The sequence below is a fragment of the Gallus gallus genome, chromosome 3 (genome assembly GCF_016699485.2).
Source record: "Gallus gallus isolate bGalGal1 chromosome 3, bGalGal1.mat.broiler.GRCg7b, whole genome shotgun sequence".
NCBI lineage: Eukaryota > Metazoa > Chordata > Aves > Galliformes > Phasianidae > Gallus > Gallus gallus.
The window spans coordinates 92,673,416-92,698,848 of NC_052534.1; the positions used below are offsets into that span (position 1 = coordinate 92,673,416).

The 25,433-nt window shown below is 35.8% G+C and overlaps 1 protein-coding gene across 1 annotated transcript in view; it reads right to left on the reverse strand.

Annotated features, from left to right (window-relative positions):
* Positions 1 to 1,198: 1,198 nt before the first annotated feature.
* Positions 1,199 to 25,433, reverse strand: part of MYT1L (myelin transcription factor 1 like) — a 300,887-nt gene continuing 276,652 nt past the window's right edge. Inside the window, 6 exon segments of the mRNA XM_046939137.1 lie at positions 1,199 to 3,994; positions 4,321 to 4,464; positions 7,900 to 8,003; positions 9,702 to 9,793; positions 22,095 to 22,316; positions 23,783 to 23,866. Of these exon segments, the coding sequence (XP_046795093.1) occupies positions 3,854 to 3,994; positions 4,321 to 4,464; positions 7,900 to 8,003; positions 9,702 to 9,793; positions 22,095 to 22,316; positions 23,783 to 23,866 (787 nt within the window). The 3' untranslated portion in view covers positions 1,199 to 3,853.

Below are 25,433 nucleotides of genomic sequence, written 5' to 3' on the forward strand. Positions count from 1 at the left end.
ATCAAGATCTAATGTGAAAAACTTCCTATTACTTCATCCTATAGTAAGAACAATGAGAAACAGAAGAGATCTTGGAGATCATGATTAATAATGAATTTTTATGTGATGCTAAAAAATAACATGAGCTTTTCTAAAAAGTTGCCTTACATATACAAAAATATAAATATATTGCACTGTGTGTAAGAAGTTCACACACAGAATCATACTCCTTCTTGCTGTGATGTCCTCAGTTGGCAGACATGATTTTATCTTCCTTTTTTATTTTGCATTCTATTGTGCAAATTGTCCTGGACCCTTTGTATTCACTCCATTCCCTCAGCCAACCAGCATTTGCTGGAGAAAGAGACAGCCAAGAATTTGCATGGCAGCTCCTGTATTGGTCACTTAAGATGATCTCAAAGAAATTCAATTAAGAATGGCATGCAGAATTAATTATTGATAACACTGCATAATGCTGGACATAATATGCATGCAATACAGGAATCAACCATATGGTAAAGTCATAATTAAGCTTATAAATCAATTAATTGCTAATCTCCTGTGTAATTGCTTTTTTTTTTTTTTTTTTGTTTCCCAGGAAGATATTTTAATTAGATTGTTTAAAAGTGATAATGAAATTGAAACCAGTTTTTAGCACTTTGCAGTCATAACATAGGTTATGTTGTGGTTCAGATCACAGTTAATACTGAACATGACAGCGGTTACTGAAGATCACTCTTCCTGCCACAAGCAGTGCCTACCAAAAGCATCAACTGATCGTTGTCCTTTGCCTCTTCTGTGGACAGGCTATAAAAGCTCTGGTTTGAAAAGTCTTACTGCAGGTCAAAAGAAATTGAAAATCATTCCAACTGAGGTTCATGTTCAATTCATCATTTTTGAGTCTGAGGACCTAATTATCAGTGTACTTCATTTTAAACGTACAATCCTTGTATTGCACTTATCAGGCCAGGGAAACACTGTGAAATTTCTGTCTAGGATGTTCTGAAATGTTAGAATAAACTTCTCCTTAGTTTTACAAATTTCTGTTGAGCAGGAAGTACATAATTCAAAGAGGTAGTCATATATCCTGCCTGAAGAATTTGAGGAATCAGAGACCATGGCTACTTGATAAATACTGTCTCTCAGGATATCTCTCTAGATGCCATGTGCTAAATAAAGTGAAATACTGAAACTGATCATAGAACCACTGTGCTACAAATGTGGCAACACATTTTTTTATTTATTTAGAGTAAGATGTGTTAACATCCAGCATGACAAAATTTGTACAAAGTTCACAATTTAAAAATGAAGTCTCACAGCAACTTGTGATTCCACACATTTATAGCAAAATTAAAATGTCAACAAATCCATGCCGTGTAGTACAAAAATAAATCAAACTTCAGTTCCACAGAGAGCACAATAAATAGTTTATACAAAATTCTGTCTTAATAAATGATTACTTAAATTAACTTAGAAATGAATATGAACAATAAGTTATAATAAATAAACTCTGATGACTCACAATAATTTCATATGAAAGGTCAGCATTCTAATATGTGACACTTTTGTGATCCCTATATAATAGTCACAGATAACTTTTGATTTGATATTATGTACCAACATTAGATGAGCAGCAGATTTGTGCTTAAAATCCCTTTCCATTGTACATAGGTGATAACAATAAGAATCCAAAACTGATACTATCTATTACTCTACTGAAAGCATTACTATACTGGCAAAGAAGCTGCAGACACAATGCAGTGGAAAAATGCATATGCCATTATGAACAATGAAAGCCCTAAAAGGAGGCTAGGGCAAAAGTACAATATATATGGCAGAAGGTGAACAACAAGCACCTTGCTTCAGCTCTCAAAAAGGCAATTCTGAGCATGGCAGCTACAACTAATAGCACAACAGAAAAAGGGCACTGTACAGATAAGATACTGCAGAGCCCCAAAGTAATTACATAATCTTTTCCCAGCTAGTTATTAAAGTCCTCGTGGAAAACTGTAAGCTTTTGTACAGTGAATAGTATAAAGTGCCGCTGGGATATACATATATTTATACATATATATATATACCGAGGTTGAGTATTGTATCAGAATATTTGTTGTGAGATCCCTGTAGTCTCCCTTAGCAATATTACTGGATTGGCCATAATGGCTTCCACTATAATTTGTTCTAGTTTAGTGTCACAAGGCTAATGACACAAGAAATTGCACACCTCCGTATGGATATATAGGGCAAGGTAAGTGCAAATAGTCAACTGGCACATTGTGGGGACAATGACCCTGTAAGTCCTGTTCTGCTAAAAATATTTTATTTTTTACAAAATCCATCTTTTTCATAACAAAATTTTAAAGTACTTTTGTACTTTCTGCATAACATCAAGACATGGAAGGAAAAAGATATGCTATCAAATTTAAATAAATTCAACATCCGTAAAACACAACACATCACCAAATTTACTACTTAAAAAAAGAAAAATGTCGTAATAAAAAGTGGTCTTATGCATACATATAGTGCAGTCATTTTGAAGAAAACAATCAAATCTTGAAGATACAAATAAGTTTTATCTTAAAATGATCCAGTTTAAAGCAAAAAAAAGTGCTGAAGTATATTTAGTTACATTAAAAATTTGATTGCATTCATTTTTGCAATAGGTAATAGTAGAACGAATACAAAGCATATGTGAATGCTGCAGTAACAATTGTTCTCCAACTAAAAGCAAAACATAAATGTTAAAATATTAAAAATGGGATCAAATGCTTGGCCGAACAAAAGGAAAAGTCTTTACTGAACTGCATTCCCACTACAGAGAGCAGCGAATGCAGTTCAGTAACACTAACAGAAGCAGATCATTTGTGTTTATCCCAAAACTAAAGATGTGAAAAGGCAATATTAATTTTAAAATATTGTCCTCCATCTTGAATTGGAAATACAGAATTTCTGAAAGATGAACTACATTGCTATAACAGATAATTCAGAGGGGCACTAGCAGTCCAGCAGAGGTAAGAGAATGTTGGCTCCAAAGTTTATTTGAAAATAAAAGCTGAAATCTTCACGTTGTCCACCTCTGATATAGTTCTTTTCATAATGGAAGTTCCCATATTCATACCATGTAATGCTTAGAAGTTAATTAAAAAGTGCTGTTTAAGCTGCTTTGAATCTTCTGTCAAGTTTCCATGGCTTGATGTTGTCTTACAATAAATTACCCATTTTGTATCTTACATCTAATCCATGCCATTTTCTTGGAATTCAAAAAACCTCATTTTATTGCCCCCACCACACACCATCCTCCAAAAACAAAAGTCACATAATATTTTCAAGCATTGTTCAAAAATAAAGCATTTTTGCAACCAATTCTTGCTATGAAACAATATGCACACAAAATGTATTTCTTAAATCCCATAAAATCCTCCAACATGAGGCAAAATGATAGTGTTTAAAAAGTGGCTGCAGACTGCAACATTGTCATTCAAAGCTGTTTTTTTTTTTTGTCCATTTCAGTTCAAAATACTAAAACATTTAATCACTAAAGCATTAAAAAGAATTTACACTCTATTTATTTTGATCAGCTTACCTCTTCAGAAATATATATACCCCAAAAATGTGCATACATTAGCAGCTATAAACATTACATGGCATATCACACTATGTCAGCTTATATGAAAACGTACAAAATGTGAATGTATTCAAAAAACTATTCTGCAGTTACTATCTTTAAAGCAAGACATAAAATCATTATGAAGTCTTGTAAGCATAACACTGTTTCAAACAGAAATAAATATATAACACTTTCTGGTAAATTACAGCAGCAAAAAACAAGAGGCATCCTTTTTTTAAGCAAGACTTTCACCACTATAGCAGCTGTTCAGACCTGAATTCCTCTCACAGCCTGCTTTATATTTTCCAGTAGGGCTTTATTTTCTGGACTCTGATAACGATCTTGATTTGTATACATGTCCGTCAAAGTGGTCACGTAAGCATCAAAATTTTGTTCATTGATTGGTTCCTACGAGATATTAAATAGTAGTTCATATACAACTTTTATTTTCTTATTTGTATATTCATTTAAGCATAACATATTATCAAGGCATAACTGCCACCATTTTTTATAATATTTAAAATGCCTACTTAGTTCTTACTTAATTTTTTTACAGGATACACCGGAACAGGCCCTCCATGTCTTTGTTAGCAGTTAAATGTATCTTTATGGTTTCAGTGCTGTTACCACAAATATCCAACTGGTTGATGAAACGTAAACATAAAAAAGACATCTATTGTATGAAGTGAACTGAAGATCGCCAAATTCCTTAACTTGTGCTCTCAATCACTTACCATATGTGGCAGCTGGATATTAGCTAGACTATGAATTAAAGACTGGCTTAAATTGGCCAATTCATGAAGAAGAGACTCATTTTGCTGTTCAATTACTTTGTTCTCCTCTTCTATCGTCTTCAGGTTGCTCTCCATTGTGGTAATCTAAAATGGACAAATTTGTGTACAATGTAATATAAGGCAAGCTGTTATAAAGCATGTGCTCTTCAAAGGGAGTAATAACAGAAATACCAGAGAAAGGAGAAAAATGAAACTAAAAAGAGTTTTGCCTGAGCCTATAATTCTTATCATTGTTAAAGGTATCTTTTTACAACTGCAAGTTAATGGCTTGTTTTTTTTAATATTGGCAATAATTAATGAAGTTGGATTTAGTTTTACTGTTTTTGAGATTTTCTTTTTGCATTGAAGGCATTAAGAAGAACCTTAGTTCTGCAAATTCACCCATGTGGTTTAACAGTTCCACTCCTAGAAGCCTAGCTGTCAGTGGTACATTTCTAATATTTTTTGCAATACATATATTGCTAGTTAAGCACGCACAGCTCCTTGTCAGTGTTGTCAGTTTTTTGTAATTATAATTTTTTTTTCTATGCAAATTCAGAGGTCTGCTTTTGAAAGCTGAACAATGTACAGTATTGCAGTAGAGTGTGCTGCTAGTGTCCCCAGGTGACCAGACACAAGATAGCTCCAGTCTTGTGTTGCACTCAAATTAAAAAACATTGTGCAGGCAACTTACCCAAGCTCATGCAAAGCACAGTACTAACAAAGTTGTAAGGATTTCAGATGAGCACTGGCTCATGTCCAATCCATCAGGAGCACACTCAGAGCCCAGTCGTACCTATTTACGCTTCTCTATGCAGACCTGTCCTAACTTTCCACGTTGGACAACAACTGTTAACAGTTATTACAAACTGTACAGTGTGTGTTTGTCTGTGTAGGTTAAAATAGAGGGTGGAAAAAGAAGCCAGAGGAGTGGAAAAATGCTAAAGAACACAAGGTTTTAAATTATCAGAATGAGCTTAATTTATTTCTACTTCGGTATAATGGAATGAATCAACTTTAAACCTACTCTTGCGAACCTGCGTTAGCAGGGGGGTAGGACTAGATAATCTCTAGAGGTCCCTTCCAACCCCTATGATTACCCTTCTGTGATTCTGTGTTTCTGTAAATACTGAGCTGAAGTATTTGTGCAGTAACAGCCATCAGAAAGGGAAAAGATTCTTATGTAAATATTAACTTGACCAGAGTCACTAAATTTTAGGCAGTGGCTGGCACAATCAGGATGTTGTTTTATTCCTAACCCACAGGATAAGTCTGCTTATGGAAATACAGCCCGTTAGTTTATAGACTTAATTTTGATTAGTGATATGGCATCACATAAAACAATCTTTAAGTAGATCTGATTTTGATTACACTTGTATATATAGCAATTAATTCACGCTGTCAATATTGCAGGAGCTTGATCTGTCACAATTAATTGATTATGAGCTACTTCTACAACACACTACATCAGTCAAAATACCTTTATTCACTTTTGGAACTGGGAACATATCTTCCTCTTTTGTTTTGCTTTCAACTTGTGCATATTAGAGAGTAACTCCATGCAAATACAAAACATTTTTTGTAGGTGCTTGTTAGAGTCAGCCATGCTCCAATATTTACCCCCAAAACTAATTTTATAGTAGAGACCAATATAAAGAGCCTGATGTCAATGAAAGCTCAGTTAAGTATGGATGGCATGGTGCTGCTGTCCCACAATAATTTAAATACCTATAAAATATATTAAAAATTATAATTGAGCATTGCCACCTAAATAGATTTTTTCCCCTTGGGCTGTGTCATGTGAGATGTTGACTATTTGAAAATTAATTACTTGCAGATTTTTCTTTCCCTATCTTATGTATTTCTACTCCTCTCATACTTTTGGAGCTGCATGTCAAAATCAAACATATTTACTAGAAGATCTTAAATTAAAAATGCTTTCTTCCAAGTCTTATGCAAAAATGCAGCCGGTATAAGAGAGTGTTATTCGTGTCCCAAATGAGATAAAGTCTGTAGTACAACTTCCCACCATTTGTTTTAAATACGAAAGATTCTGTGTGGAAGAGAAGTCCTTGTTGTAGGAAAAACTTTCACTGGTGCTTAAAGTCATACAGGATTCAAGACCATAAGAAACATGACTTTTGCTAGTTATGGTGTTCACAAAATTAACACTATTTTCTCATTGTGTATACTTCTGTGAAGTTTTATTGATATCTAGATGATTTTATAAAGATTTATCGGTAAACATTTTGCCATGCTTAATACAATTTTACTGTTGTAAAAAGAGGGAACTGTTGTCTTGGATACGATCTTAATAGGTTGACAGTGACTGTGATGCAACTGTGTTGGAAATGTAGATTGCTTGTCTTCAGGAGAGTGTCATAATTCATAACTGAAGCCTCATATAAGCAAAAGAAAAGAAAAGGCAGCTTAGAACCTTCTAGTTTCAAAACTCACTAACAAATTCTGCCAATGTTGTATTTATAGATTTCCTGCCACTGAGTAGTCTTCTTGCTTTACATTCTTGCATTTTGTCATAATTTCCCTAATGCTACACTTGATCACATCAGAAAACTGTAAAACATCTGTAAATTCCTATAAAGTTCAAATAATGATAGAGAACCCTGAATAAAACTGAAATGAGGTTTCAATATCAATTCTGCTATAATTTGGAAGTCACACTCTGAAAGGCCACATCCTTTCTCTACTTTTGAGTATACAAGAGAAGGGCAATGGACACTGCATACTTCTCTGCAAGCAGTAGGCAACTAAGTAGCAAGGAGCAGTCATATCTACTTCCATTAGGATTGGTGGGCATTTAATGATTACCATTATGGGACTAAAGGCTGAAAAGCACTGGGAACTGTAGTAAAGATCACTGTTGCTGTCTGTACTCAAATCATGTGAATAAAACAGCACCAGAAGCTATGGTGGACCGTGAAAAATGTCAGGGAAGGAATTCAATTTATTTCCTTCCTTTGCCTTTTCCATCCAGCATTAGGACTGGTGAAAAATGAGAATAAAATGAGCTTTTAACAATAGTTTTCCCATGTTTTCAACAGATTTATAGGGAACCTAAAAGGAATTGAGCTGGATCTGTGAAACACTCTTTCTGCCAAGAGCTGCTCTACATGATGAAGTGTAATAGGTACTCCTTTCCATATCTAAATTTCCTTTGTAAAACAAACCTGAAAAAAGCCACATTATTCATTTGGGCTCCTTCACCTTGTGACTTATGCTAATGACTATGATCTAACCTAATAATTTAACTACTATTAGAAACGTATATATAGTTTTATCAGGACAAAGCAGACAGGTTGTGCTTTTGTCATTGTTTTTGAAAGTATAATTAGCTAGGGCTCTTTTTTTAATGGTTGTAATTGATGTGGAAATTGCATTCTGAATATTGTTTTCTGATTTTATAAATGGCTCACATATTAGTATGTGAGGAATATGAAAGACTACAATATATTTCCCATATTTCTTTTAATCAGTCACGTAGAAAAAGCAGTTGAATTTAGGGCTTCATAAAACTGTTACCTGAGTTCTGAGTTTAATCATGTCAGCTTCCATCTGGGAGTTGGATTCATTTAGTTCTTTGATTTCTTCATCTAACTGTTTAATTTCTTCATCATTTTCTATACCTATGCAATATAAAAATAAAAGATGTATTAAAATACCAAAGCTTTAAATCAGAGTTCAGCAAATTAATTACTTCCATATTTGAAATACAATTTACTTCAAGTAAAAGTATTAGAGAAAAAAAATATAGAAGAAGGAAATGCTCTTCAAACTTGTGTTCTGAAGTTAAAAAGTTAAGTGTATTTTCCACAGCTTTTAAATCAGCAATAATTTTCCAGTGTGTGTGTTATGAAAATGCCTGGAGAATCAGTAAGTCACAACTTTCTTTTTAAACATACTGATTTTAACACTGCATCAATAGAAAGGCACCTGTAACAACAAATTCTGCTCCAGTCTTATGTAAGTTATTTGAAGGTCTATGTTAATTTATAGATCTTCTGAAGGAAAAGAAAATACCTTAAAATGATAATTTTTTCATAGCACAATGTTGTCAAAATCATTTCCAACATAGTAAAATTTTGTTGATGTATTAGGATATATTGTGATTCTGCTGTTGCTTTTAATATTTGTATGGTTCAGAAGAGTGTTATATAATGATATCAGGGCAATTTGGAAAATGGAAATGATTTTTTAGTTTTTATGGCTTAAATATTTAAAGAACTGGCACCTATATCTCTAAGGATTCAGAGATGAATAAACTCTGTAGGTTTTATTTATTCATTTAATTATCATAGCAAAGCATATAACAGTCCTAGGAAGAAATATAGCTGGTTTTGCTGAAGTAAGTCTTAAGTCCAAAAGCTAAAGAGTTTGTCTTCCCATTGGCTTGCTCATACATATCTTTTCCCACTATGCCTCATTGCAACAGGAAGGATGCTGTGTGTCCCCATAAGCAACCCAAATGTCTGTATCCCATTCCTGAAAGCATTCTTCCTGGATATGGCAGGTTGTAGAGAAAATTACACCCAGATCTTTAACTCCCCAAATACTAGCAACTGAACCAACATGTTCTCTAGCTGTGCTGGCAATGTGTATTGCAATAGCTCTTCAGAAAGCTTTTTTCTATAAATGCTTTTTGGCTCTAAAACACTTTTTATGCCAGCATTTAAGAAGGCAGCATATTAGGCATGGACAGTAACAGATGAAGTGACTACTTCAAGTTCTCCAAGAAAAATTAGGACTTAGGTACCCCCCAGACAAGACATTTATGCACTACCTATTTAATCTGAAGCCCCTACAGTTTGCTTTATTTGCACTTCAGGTACTAGGGTAACATCTTCACTTTCATCCAAGGTACTTGCATCATCTTTCCTGCAACTCAAACTTCCCAGGAAAGACTGAAGATCATTGAAGATGAAATGGCACAAAAGAGGTTACAGAACCCCAACTCCAAATGAATTCAAGGACTCAAGACCTCATAAGGACTTGACACCTCTGGAAATAAATTTTTCCTCCTTTAAGTCCTGCAACAACCTAAGGTCACCCATCTACTTGAGTGAATGAGATAGGAATCAGAGAACCAGAAAATTACAATGGTATCCTATACTTTGAAACATTTTAGAGTTTTTTGAGTGTAACAGGCCAGTCTGACTCATTCCACTGTTGGCTCAGATTTCCACAACATAAAGCCCAGGTTAAATTCTATTGACCTTGAATTCACAGTTTATACGAAGGTTTCCACACACAGAAAAAACAGCCCACAGTGACAACTTCAGCTACCAATGAAACATTGTATTAAAAGGTAATGATTAAAAATTTACCATTACTGGCCCGCTGCTTTATTGTTAGCATTTGTTCTCCAGACAGCTTTGCTTTCTTCATTGCTGAAGTAGCTCTGGGACATCCTGATAAACTGTGAACATCAAAAAGCTTATTAATTGTGATAGATCTTTGAAAATAAATCTTTAATCCAAAGCTGTGACAGAAAACAGTAGTAGAGATGAAGTTTATCATCATTGCCCGGCACTGAAAGAGTGTGTTAGTCTAAAAAGAAGAGAAATTAAAAAGACTTACCAGTAGTTATTTCATGATTTTATTCTTCCATACAAATTCTTTTTGTACAAACACTAACATAAAAAGTCAGATACATCTTGTAAAGATATAAACCAAGGAACAGCAGTCCAACTTTATAATGCTCTTCTTCAAAATTTGTATTTTAAAAGTAGTTACTTTGTAAATACTCCTCCACTTCAAATTTACATGATTCCTCTTTGAGCTTCCACCCACTTTAGTTAATGTGTCCAAACATTAATTCATTAATTGACGTGCATCAAAACAATTAACCCTTACAGGCTATGCTTCTCTTAGTGAATATAGTGTACTGAGCTCAGAAAATTGCTCTTCTTTAACTGCTTCTTAAAAAACAAACAAACAAACAAAAAACTGTATTTGTGTGTTAGTTTTCTGTTGAAGCATAAGAAAAGTAGTTCCCGTAAAAATGGCCTTGCTTAGGATATGGACTTCATACAATGTATATTTCTACACTTGTGGATGTAGACTCAACTATTGCTTGTCTCTTATGTTGTCAAAACATTTAACTTTTAACTGCATCATACAAAATAGTTTGATGTCAAATGCAATCTCAGCAGATTTGTTATAAAAATAAAAATAGATATGGGAAATGCTCACTATTTTTATGTAATTTTTTACATCAGTCTGCTCTTTAAAAGTCACATCCTTAATGCATATCACAAATAAGACTAAATATATATTCAATCTGATTGAAACTTTTGAAACTTACTAAACAATTCCATACTCCTTCAGGACTCATGATTTCATAAACACTAGAACTGAAAAACATTACACACATGTTTCTGCCTCCTGATAATACCTCTGCAATATGGAACAAGTTTGTGAGAAAGATATCTTTGAGTAAAAGCATTTACTTAGGTACAGACCCAGCTTCCCACTAAAAAAAAATTTAAGTACAATATGTAATTACTTAGAATTTTTCTCTAAAAAGCCTGAGCTACTACTATCAAGTGCAGCCATTTAGAAAAGGCAATTTTCCCAGAAAAATGTTTAAAAATTAAATTTATTTTCTTGGAAGAAAAATCAGTGTTCAACATCCAGACTTGTTACTGAGAAGATATATAATAAAACAACCCTGGAAGTATCAAGGAAGAGCATGACCTAATATCTTTTTACTATTGCCTAAGTAGTAGGATGACACAGTATTCCAAGCTCTACTCCAGACTCAAGGCATGACCACAAAAAAACCCGCCTCTTAAAGTGACAATGGGAGTCCTGAGGAAGATTAAGGAGAAGGAGGTTGTTTCTTTTGCGAAAAAAAACACCTATGTGGGGAAAGGAATTAAAGATAACAACAGTATATGCATTGCATCAATTATGTCACTTTACTTGTATCTTGATGCTCAGCCTTTTCCTCTCCAAAAGCTTTAATAGCTGACCAACCAGGGAACTCCTCAAAATGAAATTGTCTCTCAAAATAGCCCCAAAAATATAGCTATTCCAACTCTACACAGAATTGGATGCTAGAATTGCACCTACCTAAAACCACAAAATATCAAAACAAAGTGTAATCACAAGCAGCAGAAACTGACACTGTGTGCCTACATCCAAGGTTTTACTCCTCATTAGTCATCTAATATCACAGATGGAGGAGAGCTTTGACTAAAAGGGCTTCTTTCAGTGATAGTGCCCAAACCACTGACTACAGCCAGGTTTCTTCTTTTGACCTCCCTGCCCCTTATGCACACAGTTTTAACACACGCACCACTGTACTACTATGATTACCTTTAGCTTATGTTCTTGTTTTTAGAAGAAGTCATGAAATAGCAGAATCTCCTGGCTTTTCCTGAAGCTTCGATTAATTTAAGAGAGCATTCTATACTCCCAAAGATACCAAACTAAACACAAAGGAAAATGTTGAAGTCAGACCATGCCATCAACCTCCTCTGCAGGCAAACTTGTCTCCCCACTAGTTGCATATTGTATTATAACTGGATTAGTTCACTTTCCAGGCACTTATAATTTTAATGAAGCAGTGACTAAGTTAGTAGTCTGAATTAGCAGATTGAGTTCTACTAAAGCATATTTAACTTGGCTACATTTTTCAGAAATGCATGAGACAAAGATATCAATATTCATCCTCTTTGCCTAGCTCTGTTGTTAATTAAGGTATCAGTAAATACTTTAAATCATTAAAAAAATAAATTAGAATTCTGATAATAAGTTTCCACTCTGCAAGGACACCCTAACACTTCCTTTTTACCTTGCAGTACCTGAAGGAGGCCTACAGGACAGCTGTGGAGGGACTTTTTATAAGGGCAGGTAGTGACAGAATGAGGGAAATGGAAGAGGGTAGATTTGCACTAGGTATGAGGAAGAAATTCTTTACTGTGAGAGTGGTAAGACACTGGAACAGGTTGCCCAGAGAGGTTATAGATGTTCCCTCCCTGGAAGCATTCAGGGCAAGGTTGGATGGCGCTTTGAGCAACCTGGTCTAGAGGGAGGTGTCCCTGCCTATAGCAGGGGGTTGGAACTAAATGATCTTAAAGGTCCCTTCCAACCAAAACCATTCTATGATTCTATGATTCTTGACTGCACTTACATGTAAAGGTAGTTGCTTGTTGAGAATAACCAAACAAGGACAGGACAAATGGATGGTAAGATCAGAAAAAGGGATAAGTCAGCATTACACCAGAAGTGGACTGCTGTACAACAAACAAACATCACCGAGGTGTACAGTTAAATAAAGCTTCAACTGAGATCCTAGTGAAACTGAGAGTAGCTCCAGATTTCTAGAAAATTGAAGACATAATACCAATGGTGGGGGATAAAAAGCACAGGTATGATTTTTTTTTGTCTCAAACATCTTGATATTTTACTTACACACAAGTAAATTCCATTTCAGTTCTTTAAGAATGTACTAATTTTCTTCATAGTAGCTAGCCCATACACTACTATGTTTTGGATGTGTAACAAAAAACACATTAGTGGCGATAATACACTGATGTTTTAGTTGTTGAGCAGTTATTTCACAGTACCAAGGACTTTTCTGCTTCTCACACTATCCTGCCTGTGAGGAGCTAGGGGTGTGCAAGTGGCTGTAAGGGGACAGAACCAGCACACCTGACCCAAACTGGCCAAAGTTATATTCCATATCATATGACATCATACACAGCAATGAAATTGGGAAGAAGAGAAGAAAGAGGTGTGTTCTGGCATTATGGCATTGTCTTCACAAGTAACTATTATGTGTGATGAGCTCTGCTTTCCTGGAAGTGGCAGAATATCTGCCTGCTGATGGGAAGTAGTGAATTAATTCCTTATTTTTGTTTTGTTTTGCTTGTGCATGCAGCTTTTGCTTTATCTAGTAAATTTTCTTTATATCAACCCATAAGTTTTTTCAAATTTATTTGCCCTCTCAGTTCTTTTCCTCATCCTATTGTGGAGGGAGTGAGTAAGTGTCTGTGTTGGACAGAGCTCTCTATTGGCTCTAAATCTCAACTAAGATTTAAGGAAAATAAGTCACATATGTCTGAAAAATTAACAAACAAACAAAAAGACCAAGACAAACAAGGTAACTAGTACTTTTGATAAGGTTACTATCAATTTTAAAGCCTTTACGGTTGATACCTGTGTCACAGGTTTTTCTGCTACAAGTCAAATTAGCTTGTATTCCTGCTTTGGTTTGTTTTTTATATTTTAAACAAACTTTCCACTGACTTGTACACACATGGAGAAGTCTAAAGCTTGTTCATTCCAGTAAAGAACTCATAAAATTAATCACAATTATCTCACTTGCCACTGCCATTATTCTCATACACATGAAAAATAATGCAAAATAAAATACAAGCATAGTTGAGCATTATTTTTCTGTATTAAAAATGAATAAGGCTTTCTAACAACACTGCTGGGAGTATGCCTGTAATAAATACAGTCTACACATAACGAGGCATCATTTATCTCTGTTCGACTGTGGATGCCACAGGGCTTGAAGCTACAGCATTTCAGGTGGAGCTGTGAGAAGTCCAATACTCAACTCCTGTCTCCCTCTGAATTCCTGATTGAGCAGGAGCTGAGATGCTGCTGCTGGTCATCAGCAACTTGTCTCCTTGAGACGCTGTGCTTCTTGGCTCTCACAGAGTTTCTACTATCAGTTCCTTAATTCAAGAAAGAAAAGTGCAGTGTGGTGTATCATCCTTGAAAGGGAGCCACTGCAAAAATTTACAGAAAACCTGTAAAAAAGGAATTAAGCTGTTACATTAAAGTGATCTGGGGTCATGTCCTGCAAACCTCCTGTAAGGTATGTATGCGCTAGAATTTGAGCAAGCCTCAATTTTTGCTGCTTGGCTGTGTACATCTGACATTGTAGCACATCGTTTATATGGGAAATTTGCTTTTGTTGGGCATGGGTGCTAGCTAGAGAGGTGCATGTTTGGAACATACTCATGCAGGTTTTGTTTTATCACATTGGCATTGTCAATGCAACAGACATTTCTATACACTATACACTTGCATTAATTGGGGTTCTCTTTTTCCAGGAGCACTTTACAAATGGAGGAATGCAAAGGTAAAGTACATGTAGCCCTACAATCCACAAAATAAGCTCCATCCATATGGTGCTACAGTTGCATTTTGGCTCAATTTTAATGAAGAGTAGTGACTTACAGAAACCCAATCATCTAAGACGTACGCAGAAAGACTGTATGCACAAATTAGGATAAAGTGCATATGGTCATTGCATTGTTTAAGAGCTGAATACAATGTTAAGAATTATTTTTCTTCTTCTTGCTTAGAAGTCTAGTTATGTTGCAACCAATGCCTAGTCATATAATCACTAGATTTGAAAAATAAAGTGAAATCGATCCCCCCAAAAAAGGAAAATTACTGAGGGAAAAAAGTTTGGAGGAGATTTCTCATTAATAGTTAGCACACATTTACAAAAATGTCTAGTTTAAAACAATGAAATGGGCTAAAATGCTGAACCGCATCAAGAATATAATAGCACTGTCTTTGAGGGTACAAGGAAGAAAGGCCATCTGAGTGGAAGGGTTGTTGACCAAGTGGAGTAATTGCCTGGGTGACTGATTTTAGCTATCGCTCTTCTTTTTATTATTGTTATTGTTGTTATTATTATTATTATTATTATTATTTGTCTCAGCAGACAGACATAGCCTGGTTGCTCTTGAAGTTGAAGGAATTGTACTTGGCCTGTCAAGTGAAGAAAACATTTTCCAAGCCGCATTTTGGGGATGTGGAAAAGTAGAAGACATAGGACAAAGCAAAATGCAGCTTTTGTATTTGGTGTGTGAAGTGCTGAAGTTTACACAGAAAGAAAGAACAGGAAGTAAAAAACAAGAGGCTTTATCTGGAGAAACAACAAAGCATCCTAAGGGCTAATTTTGTAAACATTTTAAGATATTTATAGATTCACCACCACTGTGGGATTTTTGTTTTGTTGTTTTTTTGCTTGTTTTGTTTTTTGTTTTTGCATATATTTTTTTTAAGTTACGAAAACGAAACTCTTTTCCTGTTTAATAAAAGTAGCATCATCCACAGAGTAAAGAAAGGAATATGTCCCAGGACCTCTGTTAACTACAGATAGACCCAAAACAAGCCCCAGAGAAAATCCTTTTGAAATGCAGATAGATACAGATCACAGTGAAAACTACTGTTCCATTTTGTTAATGGAAGATATCTTACCCTTTTGACTAAGCTCCAGAGCTGTTTGGTAATGTTTGAAGTTCAAGTTAAGAGATCAAACTCAATGATCAAAGTGACCCTTTCGTTGGTTTAATATTAAATCCATGAACCATTCTTTTTTTTTTTTTTTTTTTTCCTTATGTTGAAGAGTACCAGCTGTAGAGATTTCCTTATTCCCATGAGTAAATTCTGCTACACACCTTAAAGGATGAAATACTCTGTGAACAACACCAGCAGAGATAAAAGGAACCCTCCATGGCTGAGCACTCATTTTTATTTACTTTCAAGAATAATTTGGCTTCTCCCCAGCTTCTTACTGAACTGTGAAGTAAAGGGAGTCCAGGAGTGTTAGTGATGGAGAGGTTCTGCAAACAAGGTAGTTCTGTTTGCTTGGAGATTACCAGGACTCATGTAGGAATCACCTCCTCCCCACCAGCCACACAACTCCAGCTGCCTTTGTGCTGTGTTGCAAGAAACCGTCTCGTCAGCTCAATTTCAGAATTCTTCACTCAGAAGGAATAACCTCTGATTAATGTAGTGGTTTTTAAGCCTTATTCTCTGTTTAAAGCATTTTTGGTGTACTTACAACTCACACCTAAATGCCAGTGTAAGAACTTTCACTTAAGTTCTCAGTCATGAGGGAAAATAAGAAGACTAAAATCCTGATGTGTTAAGTGGCAGCTTCTAAGGTAAGCTGCTTTACAAATCTGCTGAGGAAAGTAGCTCAGATTTGATTTTTGTGTATATAAATATTTGCTTTGGTTCCAGAATTAAAAAGATTTAGAACATTACCTAAGTGGCTAGAGAAAAAATACAGCCATTCTGATTAAAAATAAAAGGTAAACTTCTTGATATCATTTTAATGATAATTGACATTGTTTCAGAAAGACTTCCTGCAAATAACTACTTTCTTAGTTTGGAGTGGGAGGGTTAAAGTAGTGCTAAAATCTGGCTGGTCAAGAGACACATAGACTGCTATATAGAGTGAATGGCCATGATACACACAGGCTGAGAGGGCTTTTTTTTTCAGTCAAGGTTAAAAAAGTAAAATAGCTTAACTATGTTTATCTGTCAGAATAAAAGAATAGAATTAGAATCAGGTAAAAAAAATAAAAACTTAAAAAAAATTAAAAAGTATGCAGAACTGTGAACATTGCCAAGCTGAGAGAAAAGGCTCTGAAAGTAGACTCAATTTGAAAGGAATCCCTCTGAGGCACGAATGTGCAATTAAAAAAATAAATAAATAAAGAGGATTACGGAATCTCAGAATGCTGGAACTGTAAGAACACTGCTAAAGTTGCCCTTCAGCTGGGATACTTAGTCCTGTGGCAAACCTACACAATAATTAAGTTAACTAAAGTTGCTTAGTCAGCAGAGGCTCTGTGGATGGGCTTCTCATATGTGCCAATGAGCACTGACCTCTATCATCTCTGAACAGAGAAAGGGTTTTTGCCTGTTGCCCAATGATGTAATAACTGTCAAAAATCTCTCATTACTCTCAGGCAAAGAAGGAAACATCACAGCACATTATGGATGTGAAGGTGGCCCTATAAACTGTGGAGACGATGAAGGCACTTAATAGATCACCACTGACGAGAGTTTCCCGGAGGTGGGGGTCCAACCTGCCCTTACAGCAAAGTTTATCAGCCTCTCTACTGTCCTGCTACAGCACATAACAGTACAGATGATCTGAAGACTGGTGGGTTTACTGCTAAGTTAAATAGCGTTGTGAAGGTGAAAACTGAGACTTGTCTATGTGTAATAGGTAAGGTGTATCTCTAGCAACATACCTTTGATTATTTTTTGGTGATAGCCAAAAAATTTCAAGCAACTTGTTTAGTGACCAAGCCCAGCTAGAAGCACAGTTTCTCTATGAACTTCACTAGGCAGCAGAGAGACAACAGAACTTGAAGAGGAAAATTTGTCCTACCTGTAATCTAAAAAGCCATGCAGTAATCTCTACTTTTTTATGGGCTATGTCTGTAATGAGGACAAACAGGCTTATAACCAGAGAGCTTCTGCTAAGTGCCTGAAATCAAGGAGATGTCACACTGCAAGCACATGTACAAATTACTGTCTGCTGTCATTTGTCAGCTCTGTGCAGCTAAGTGATTTTTCTTGCTTATATTGTGCAGTCTGCTTTTTCTAATATGAATTTCATATTATTTTCTCCTTGACTTTCCCAAGGTAAATAGGCCTCTTAAGTCCTTCTCGATTAGCTCTCTGTTAGGGGTCTATCAGTTTAATAGACTGCGCATTTGATTAAAATGTTATTCCATCCTTCTTCCGGATTGTAATGAAAAGAGCTGGCAGAACTACCCGCAGTTTAAGAGCCTAACTCTTTCAAGGACCAGGCTCTGCTTTTAGTCACTTATGACTTTTGTCAAATTTTAACTGATCTTACGGAGGTTTTCACAGTAGATGTCTGCCTCGGGCTCATTTTCTTCCCAAATGTCATAGGAAAAAAAATATTTCTTAGAATTTATTTGTATACAACTGTTTTGTTTATATTGAGGAGGAATGGAGAAAACAATAATTCAGTAAATACTTCTAATTAAAGTGAGACTTGACATTTCATGAGGTATTATTCTGAGTTCAGAGAAAAATTCTGCTGTCCTCACAAAAATGAACATGGATTTGGTGGAGTTACAAACTTCTGACTGTCTGTCACTGGGACACGAGCAGCATACATGTGTTAGTATTTGGGTGCCAGATTCTTCATTTATTTTGTCTGTATGAAAACTGGGAGCACTCTGGGCCTTTCTTTACCATCAGTCCTATTCAGGGCTGAATGGAACAGATGAGAAGGGTGCTTCTACGAGCACAGCTGGTGAGACCAGATGATCTGTTCCGTCAGTGCTCAGGAGAAGCACATTGAAAGATCAGTATCTAAACTACTCAACAAGACAGGGCCTGGGCATGGCCTGAGCCATGTCGATATGCCATAGCTCAAGCCAACTAACACTCACCCCAACATGGTCTAGGCATCATTTTATTGGTTATCATAGTCCACGGCTACCAAAAAACAGACTATATAGAGCCAAAATAATTCTTACATACAGGCACAGATGTACAAACATGAGAAACTGTACCTTTGGCTCAGTAAAGATTCCCTAGTCCGATCTACTGCTTGTTTTGAAATAGCATGGGAGCCTGATTTAGCAACTGATGAATAGAAATCTGGATCAGACTATATTGTTTTTAATTTCATATCTTTCTTCTTCTTATATATGTATTATAATATTTAATTGCCATGATCCTCTCCTTGACTTCTTAGAAATCTGCTGGCCCATTTGCATGTCTCTAATCCCTCAGTAATGTCACCATGATGACACCTGTCACTGTTAGTTGTAATTACTGCCAAACATAGTGAGATTAACTAATTCTTCTGTGCTGTTAACACTGTATGACTTTCTCCCACCAAAATGAAACCTAGAACTTCTAGGAAAAAGGAAGAACTAGAAAAAACCAAAATAAATCAATGGTGGAGAGTGAACAGGCAGCCAAAAACAAAAACAATAAAAAGCTTTTAAAAAAACTTTCCAGTATTTTTTCATTCATTTAGTAAAGCTTCTGAGTTTTCATCTTTGCACTTTTTTTCAAATATAAGAAAACCTTTTTTTACTTACGTATTTGAGATTTTATTTCAAATAAGCTTAAGCCAAAGAGCTGACTCTTGCTCTCCATCTAAATTCTAGTCACTTTCATTTCTCCATGTACTGAAAGGAGTATCTAACATTTATTATCTCAGTATCTCAGACAACTTAGAGCAATATAAGTCCTAATGTCTATCCATGGGCCTTGTATTGCATCAACACAAAAGCTATTTCAGGTCTAAGGCTCTGTAGAACTGACTTTGTTTTAATAACTGCTGCTGTACTCCTTTTAATAATATAGCTCAATTCTAAGGGCCACATTCACTGAGCTAATGCTAAGTATTTTCTTGCTTTTAAATTCCAAAGCTAAGAAATACTAATGGTAAAAGAGAAGATGGCTTCAGGCACACAAATCAAAAGCTCTCCAACAATTTAAAAATGAATTTGCAGCCACTAGCACATGTTTAGATTGTCTGGATTATAGACATACTTCCCCTTAAACACTCTGCACACAAAAACAGCCCACAGATATACTCTTTGGTGAGATGTTATCCTTTGGACAAAGACTCAGGCTACAGCCCTGAGCACCAAGAGATTTGACCATAGTGGTACTTGCAAGCCTACCCTCCAGGAGTGGAGGTTGATATTAAAGGTTCTTTTAAACAACATCATCTTCTAGCAAACATTTAATGAGAAAAAGGATCTGCACATGAAAATCTACAGCTCCATCCTTCTTTCCTGACGTTTGTCATTTCATTTGTTATGGGTGCCTTGAGAGTTTGGGAGCTCAGAGGTTCTCTGAGGAAGCGTGTGAGTGCAGACATCACTCTGCTTCTAGCAAGCAGCTACTGAAGATAACTCCTTTCTTGAGCTTTATCCTCTTTTATCTTCTAACCTGCCTGTTCACAGGCTTAGCAATGCAGCTGCGCAACTCAGAGCTGAGACCAACCTACAATTTTCAGGAAATAACCCAGGTGGTGTTCCTTCACCTCAGGATGTATACCTGAGTATACTGAGTGCACTGCTATTATCTTCCTACAGGCTTTCTGACAGCCTTAAAATTAATTATGTTCTTCTATGTATAATGCGGATAGTCCAAAATAATCCTTTTTTTTCTAACCACTTCTAACTTCTACTTAAATTTCTTCAGAAGATAAAAGGCACTAGGTGATGTCTATTACTTTCTTCCATCATACCTAAGCATTTTGCAAACCCAGTTTGCAAACCCAGGGACATGCTGTTGCTACTCAAGCATAAATCCTATTCTATAAACTTGCTTGCAGATGTTGGAATTCCATTGTGTAATAACTAAATTGCATTTTCTTATAACCTATTTCATTTACCTATCTGCTGACTCTTTCTGATCCATTTTCACATGAGTAATAGGTCACCTTATTTCACACTGGCCTTTCCTTCTAGCACTGTCTCCTTTGTGAACCACACTACTTCGAACCCTTCCTTCAAATCCCTCCTGGTAACTCGTTGTTGCCATTCTTTCCTACACAAAATTCCTTGATAAAACTATTCATAGGAATTTCTGTGGACAGAAAAAGCAAACACTGAACAAGCACATTGTTGGTGCCTTTGTACATAGGACAGGAGTCTGAATTTACTGAAGTTTGTGACTTTTTCCATTGACTACTTATCTCCTCTTCAGAAGTATGTATGTACAACCATGCATATATATAATTTCCAGACTATTTGATTAACAGTTAGAGCAGTTTTAAAATTAAGTACTGATTTCCCATCTTTTGTGGATTATCTCAAGAGGCCATCGTTATCAGCAGAATATACCTTGCTTACAAGGTGCAATAGCAGCTCTAAGAAATCTGTGCCTTAGAAACCGCTCTCTCTATATAGAATAACTGATTCAATAGGTGGCATAATTTTCACAAGTCAGTTTGCTGTTTCAGTTTCCAAGTATTATAGCTGTTTGGATAACGTAACATTAATGTCTACTTACAAAAGGCAGAATATAAAATCTCAAATAACACAATAAGGACACTATTGCATCTAGCTAATACGTATGCTTAGAGAACTCTGCTGATTGGTGACAAATTAAGCACACTGATTTGACATATCTGAAGTAATATTAGTTACTATGGAATAAAAGAAGAGCTTTGCCCTGGCACTGTAGTCATGCTCACACTCAGATTCCCATCTAATGCTCCAAAAAAACCCTTGCTTCTTCATAACCTAATGTTTAAAACAGGGACAAAATTTATCCCTGGTAGCCTAGCCACTAAACTCTTAAAAGCCATGCAAAATGTTATCTCTGAAGTTCTCTTTTTTTTTTGCTAAATTTATGTAAAATAGGGCTTTGTTTTCCTTTTCTCAAATATTTGAATGCCATTATTTTTAAATAATCTGATGTACTCAGTTTGGGTTTCTATTCTGTAATCTCCTGACTATTTTGAGCTAACATCTTCATTACCAAATAAGTAAAAAGTACATCATATTTATAGAACTGGTTTCTGAAAATACTTTCATTCCATGCTCATTTGTGAATCAACAGTATATTCAACATCTCTGAAAAAGAGGGGGATTCTGATGTGTGCTACAAAGTCTATACCAAAGTAATTTTTTCAGAGTGACTCAATATAACAGTAGCATATTTACAGTTATTGTTGCACACACTTTTTTCCCTAAAATCTTCTGTGTATTATAGATTCAGATTCAGGTCTGTACTTGCAAAGATTTTCACTTAAGAAATAGTGAGTCTTTATTTCCAGTTATCTAAAAACGTAAATAGGAAGCCAAATTTTGAAGTAATAATGAATGTCAAAAGGAACAGAGAAATCTCATGACAAAAAGCTGTATTTCAAATATTGTTAATATAATTTAAATAATATCATTAAGTGAAAACTATAAACCATGGTTACTCACCTACGATGAGTAAGAAAACTACCACTGACATGTCCTGAGCCATCACATCCTGGGGTTGGACATGACATTCCTTCCGTCTTCACTGACTTCCAAGAGAACTGTGAGCCATTTAGGTATCCATCCTTTTGCCTTTTGGCAGCTAGAGGACACCCTGATGCGCTGCGATGGGATGCATATTTTCCAGTTATATGACCCTGACCATCACAACCAGGAACTGGACATCTGGATAGCAGATAGATGAGATAAACTTTATTGTCTTGCCATCATATACCTGGTAGCCTCTACAACAAAGTCAAAATAAACCTGACATGAAAAGAAAAGAACAATCATGCACTGTCGTCTTAAAAATAGTCAAGATACCCTCCAGTGAGTAAAACGACAAATAGAGCTTTGCTAATACATAAAAAAGTTGTTCTTTGATAAACCTCTAGCCAGTGGGTGAAGTCACAGTTGTTGATACCATGTAATTGCAACAAAAAGAGTGAGATGTATGTTTGAATTGCCAATTTTCATTACAAGCAAATAGCACACTGCAATTGGAATGGTGGCTACGGAGCACCACTCAGTAGGGAAATTGTCCATAAAAAGTCTGTGATCATAAAATCCTACTTAGTGTCACCTTTGTTACATTTTAAGTATGTGTATGGATTCTAAAGAACACTTGTCCGAAGTCCTGAAAATGTTAGGTATAAACAGAGTAAGTGATGCTTTTCTGCACTGAAAGGATGTTGTCAGGTTAAAAATCAGGAGTCAGATTATGAGAGATTATACAAAATCATAGTGCCTACTGCATCAGAAATGTGAGACAACTTAACCACTCTCTGAATTGGAGAGAGTATAACAAACTTGCACTGCGTGCCTGAAGAGATCAGTGAAGACAGCTCCATATTAATCTGTTACTAGGAAATCTCTCATACATTTGCCCTATATACTTAAAAAAAACCCCACCAAAACAACAAAAAAAACAATACTCAGGGTTAGAAGGAAGAAGATAGGATCCTCAAAGTGAAATGTTTAAAGAAAATATTTCAGTCAGTATGCCATTACATAGCACAGGCTAAAACAAGGCTAGTTATTTCATTGACTGTCCTATGCTAAAATATTGCTGCAACACTACATGGAGGATCCAGTTCTGAATGTTTCAGAGAAGTCATTAAACCTGACAGGTGCAGCAGTTGCTGAAATCAGAGCACTTTGCAAGAAAAAAAAAAACAAAGATCTACAGGTAAGTATTTGTTTCTCTTCCTACAAACTGAATAAGCAGTCAGATTCTAAGTACTACTTTCATATAAGTATTTAATTCTCTATTCCTGTGACTACTGTATTTAGCATGTACGGTTTGTCTACAGCACACAAACTTTGTAGGGTATTTTAAGAGATAAAGACTTACGTAGCTTGTGAATTTCATGTGAAAGATACACTTAAATTGCTTTAAATTAGAGAAGATCATAGCCTTGGCTAGAATAAATCAGCATGGATCCTTGATTTGCAGTCACTGAATTTAAATGGGCCAGTGCAGAATTCCTTGGGATTTAGAGAGCTATGTATTTTTTCTTAAGCAAAACTATTTCACACTTAAGACACATATTCTTGGATAGCTACAAACCAAAATGTTTGTCTTAAAAGCTGAAGATATATACAATCTGTTACAGAACATGTGAAGGCCCTTTAATAATATTTGTTCTCACCTAATTGGCTCTTGGTCTTCTTTGTCTTCCTTGCTTTGTGCTATCCTGATCCCACTCTTCTTTGCTCGCGGACAGCCTGAAAGACTGAGTGAAAGGAAACATTTTAAACCACAATTTCTTACTCTTTTGTGCAGTTAACAAGGGATATACTTTCTATAGCAAAAACTGGGAGAATCGGTAATCTTGTCCAGTTTCCAAAATCAGTGCTCAGTAGTTTGAATAGGGAGGATTGCAGCATACAATCAGGAGGGGGAATCCAAGCAACTCAGTCTGTGATGGAAGGGCAAGACTGCAAGCTCTATGTAGACCACACACACAGGCAGTTCCTGAGAAGGCACAGAAAACGAAGCTCCTAGCTCTCTGCCTAATAATCCTTGCAGCTGACTCAGCAGCAGCAACAGCAGCTTTGAGAGGAATAGAAGTGTTTCAGTGCAGAGAGACATTACATCCTCTGTACGGCTGAAAAGCAAGAGGGTCAGAACTCAGGAGCCTCTGGATCTGTCAGTAGGACAAAAGATTTCTTTTGGGGACACATCAGAAACACTATCAAAACTAAAATGCCATGTAAGAATCCTACAGATCTACTGAATAAAAATATAGCAGAGCTTAGAGTTGTACAATGCCTTCTTTAGAAAGAATTTAAGTGCTCAGAACACTGAGCCCAGACAAGTTATATGTTAGGCTAAACTATGTTACTTTTAACTAAACACTGAGAATGGTTTTAACTAAAAAAGATGTAAAAATATCTATCTATTCCAGGATCTTACAAGTTCAACTTTCACTTTGAGTATAAAGAGTTAGTTACAGAAGCAGTTTAGTAGAATTGACCATGAGTTTAAGAGATATTCAAAGATGGGCAGAATTTTTGTTTTAAATAGCTGCTGTCTCTCTTGAGGACACACCAAAAACCATGCTTTATGCTCTCCTTAAATGTTATTACTATCTTAACGTATGAACATATACAAAGAAGTCCAACGGTAGAGCAACACCTTCAAATGTACTGAAATGAAAGACAAAGTTGTATTATAAAATTTGTCTCAGAGAAAGAAATAAACAAAACAGAGTAGATTTTTGTTTCCAGAATGAAATAAAGTATTTCAGAGTTGTATGGTCCTGTAGGTTCTGTGTACAGAATGAAGAAACAGTGGCAGCAAAAATTCAGAATATTTTGTCTTATTAAAGCCAGAGAGGACTGTGAGGTACAAATAGAGAAAAGGGCTATGCAATCACGGATGGAATTCTGTGTTGGTTAATAAAAAATAATCCATAGGCAAAAACAGTCTGCATACTGTAAAGCTGTAGATAATTCAATTAAATAAAAAGAGGAATGTTGACACAAGATACTGGCACAGAGCATGTCACCTAGCAACTTTTAGTGAGATGACGTGGCTACATCTATATTGATAAACAGAAAAAACCTACAACTACTGTCGCAACCCAAGACCAGCTAGTTCACATCCACACATCTCAACCCTCTTCCTCTGTAAAACACAACAGCCACACTCACACTGCTTAGAGAGAATGATCTGGACACATGTGGAGCCCCATATAATTTCTGAGAACTGTTTGGTAGACTTCCATTGGCTCAGGACCAGCACCACGTCAGGGCACACTATAATCATTTAATAGTGTAGACAACTGCACTGCCTAT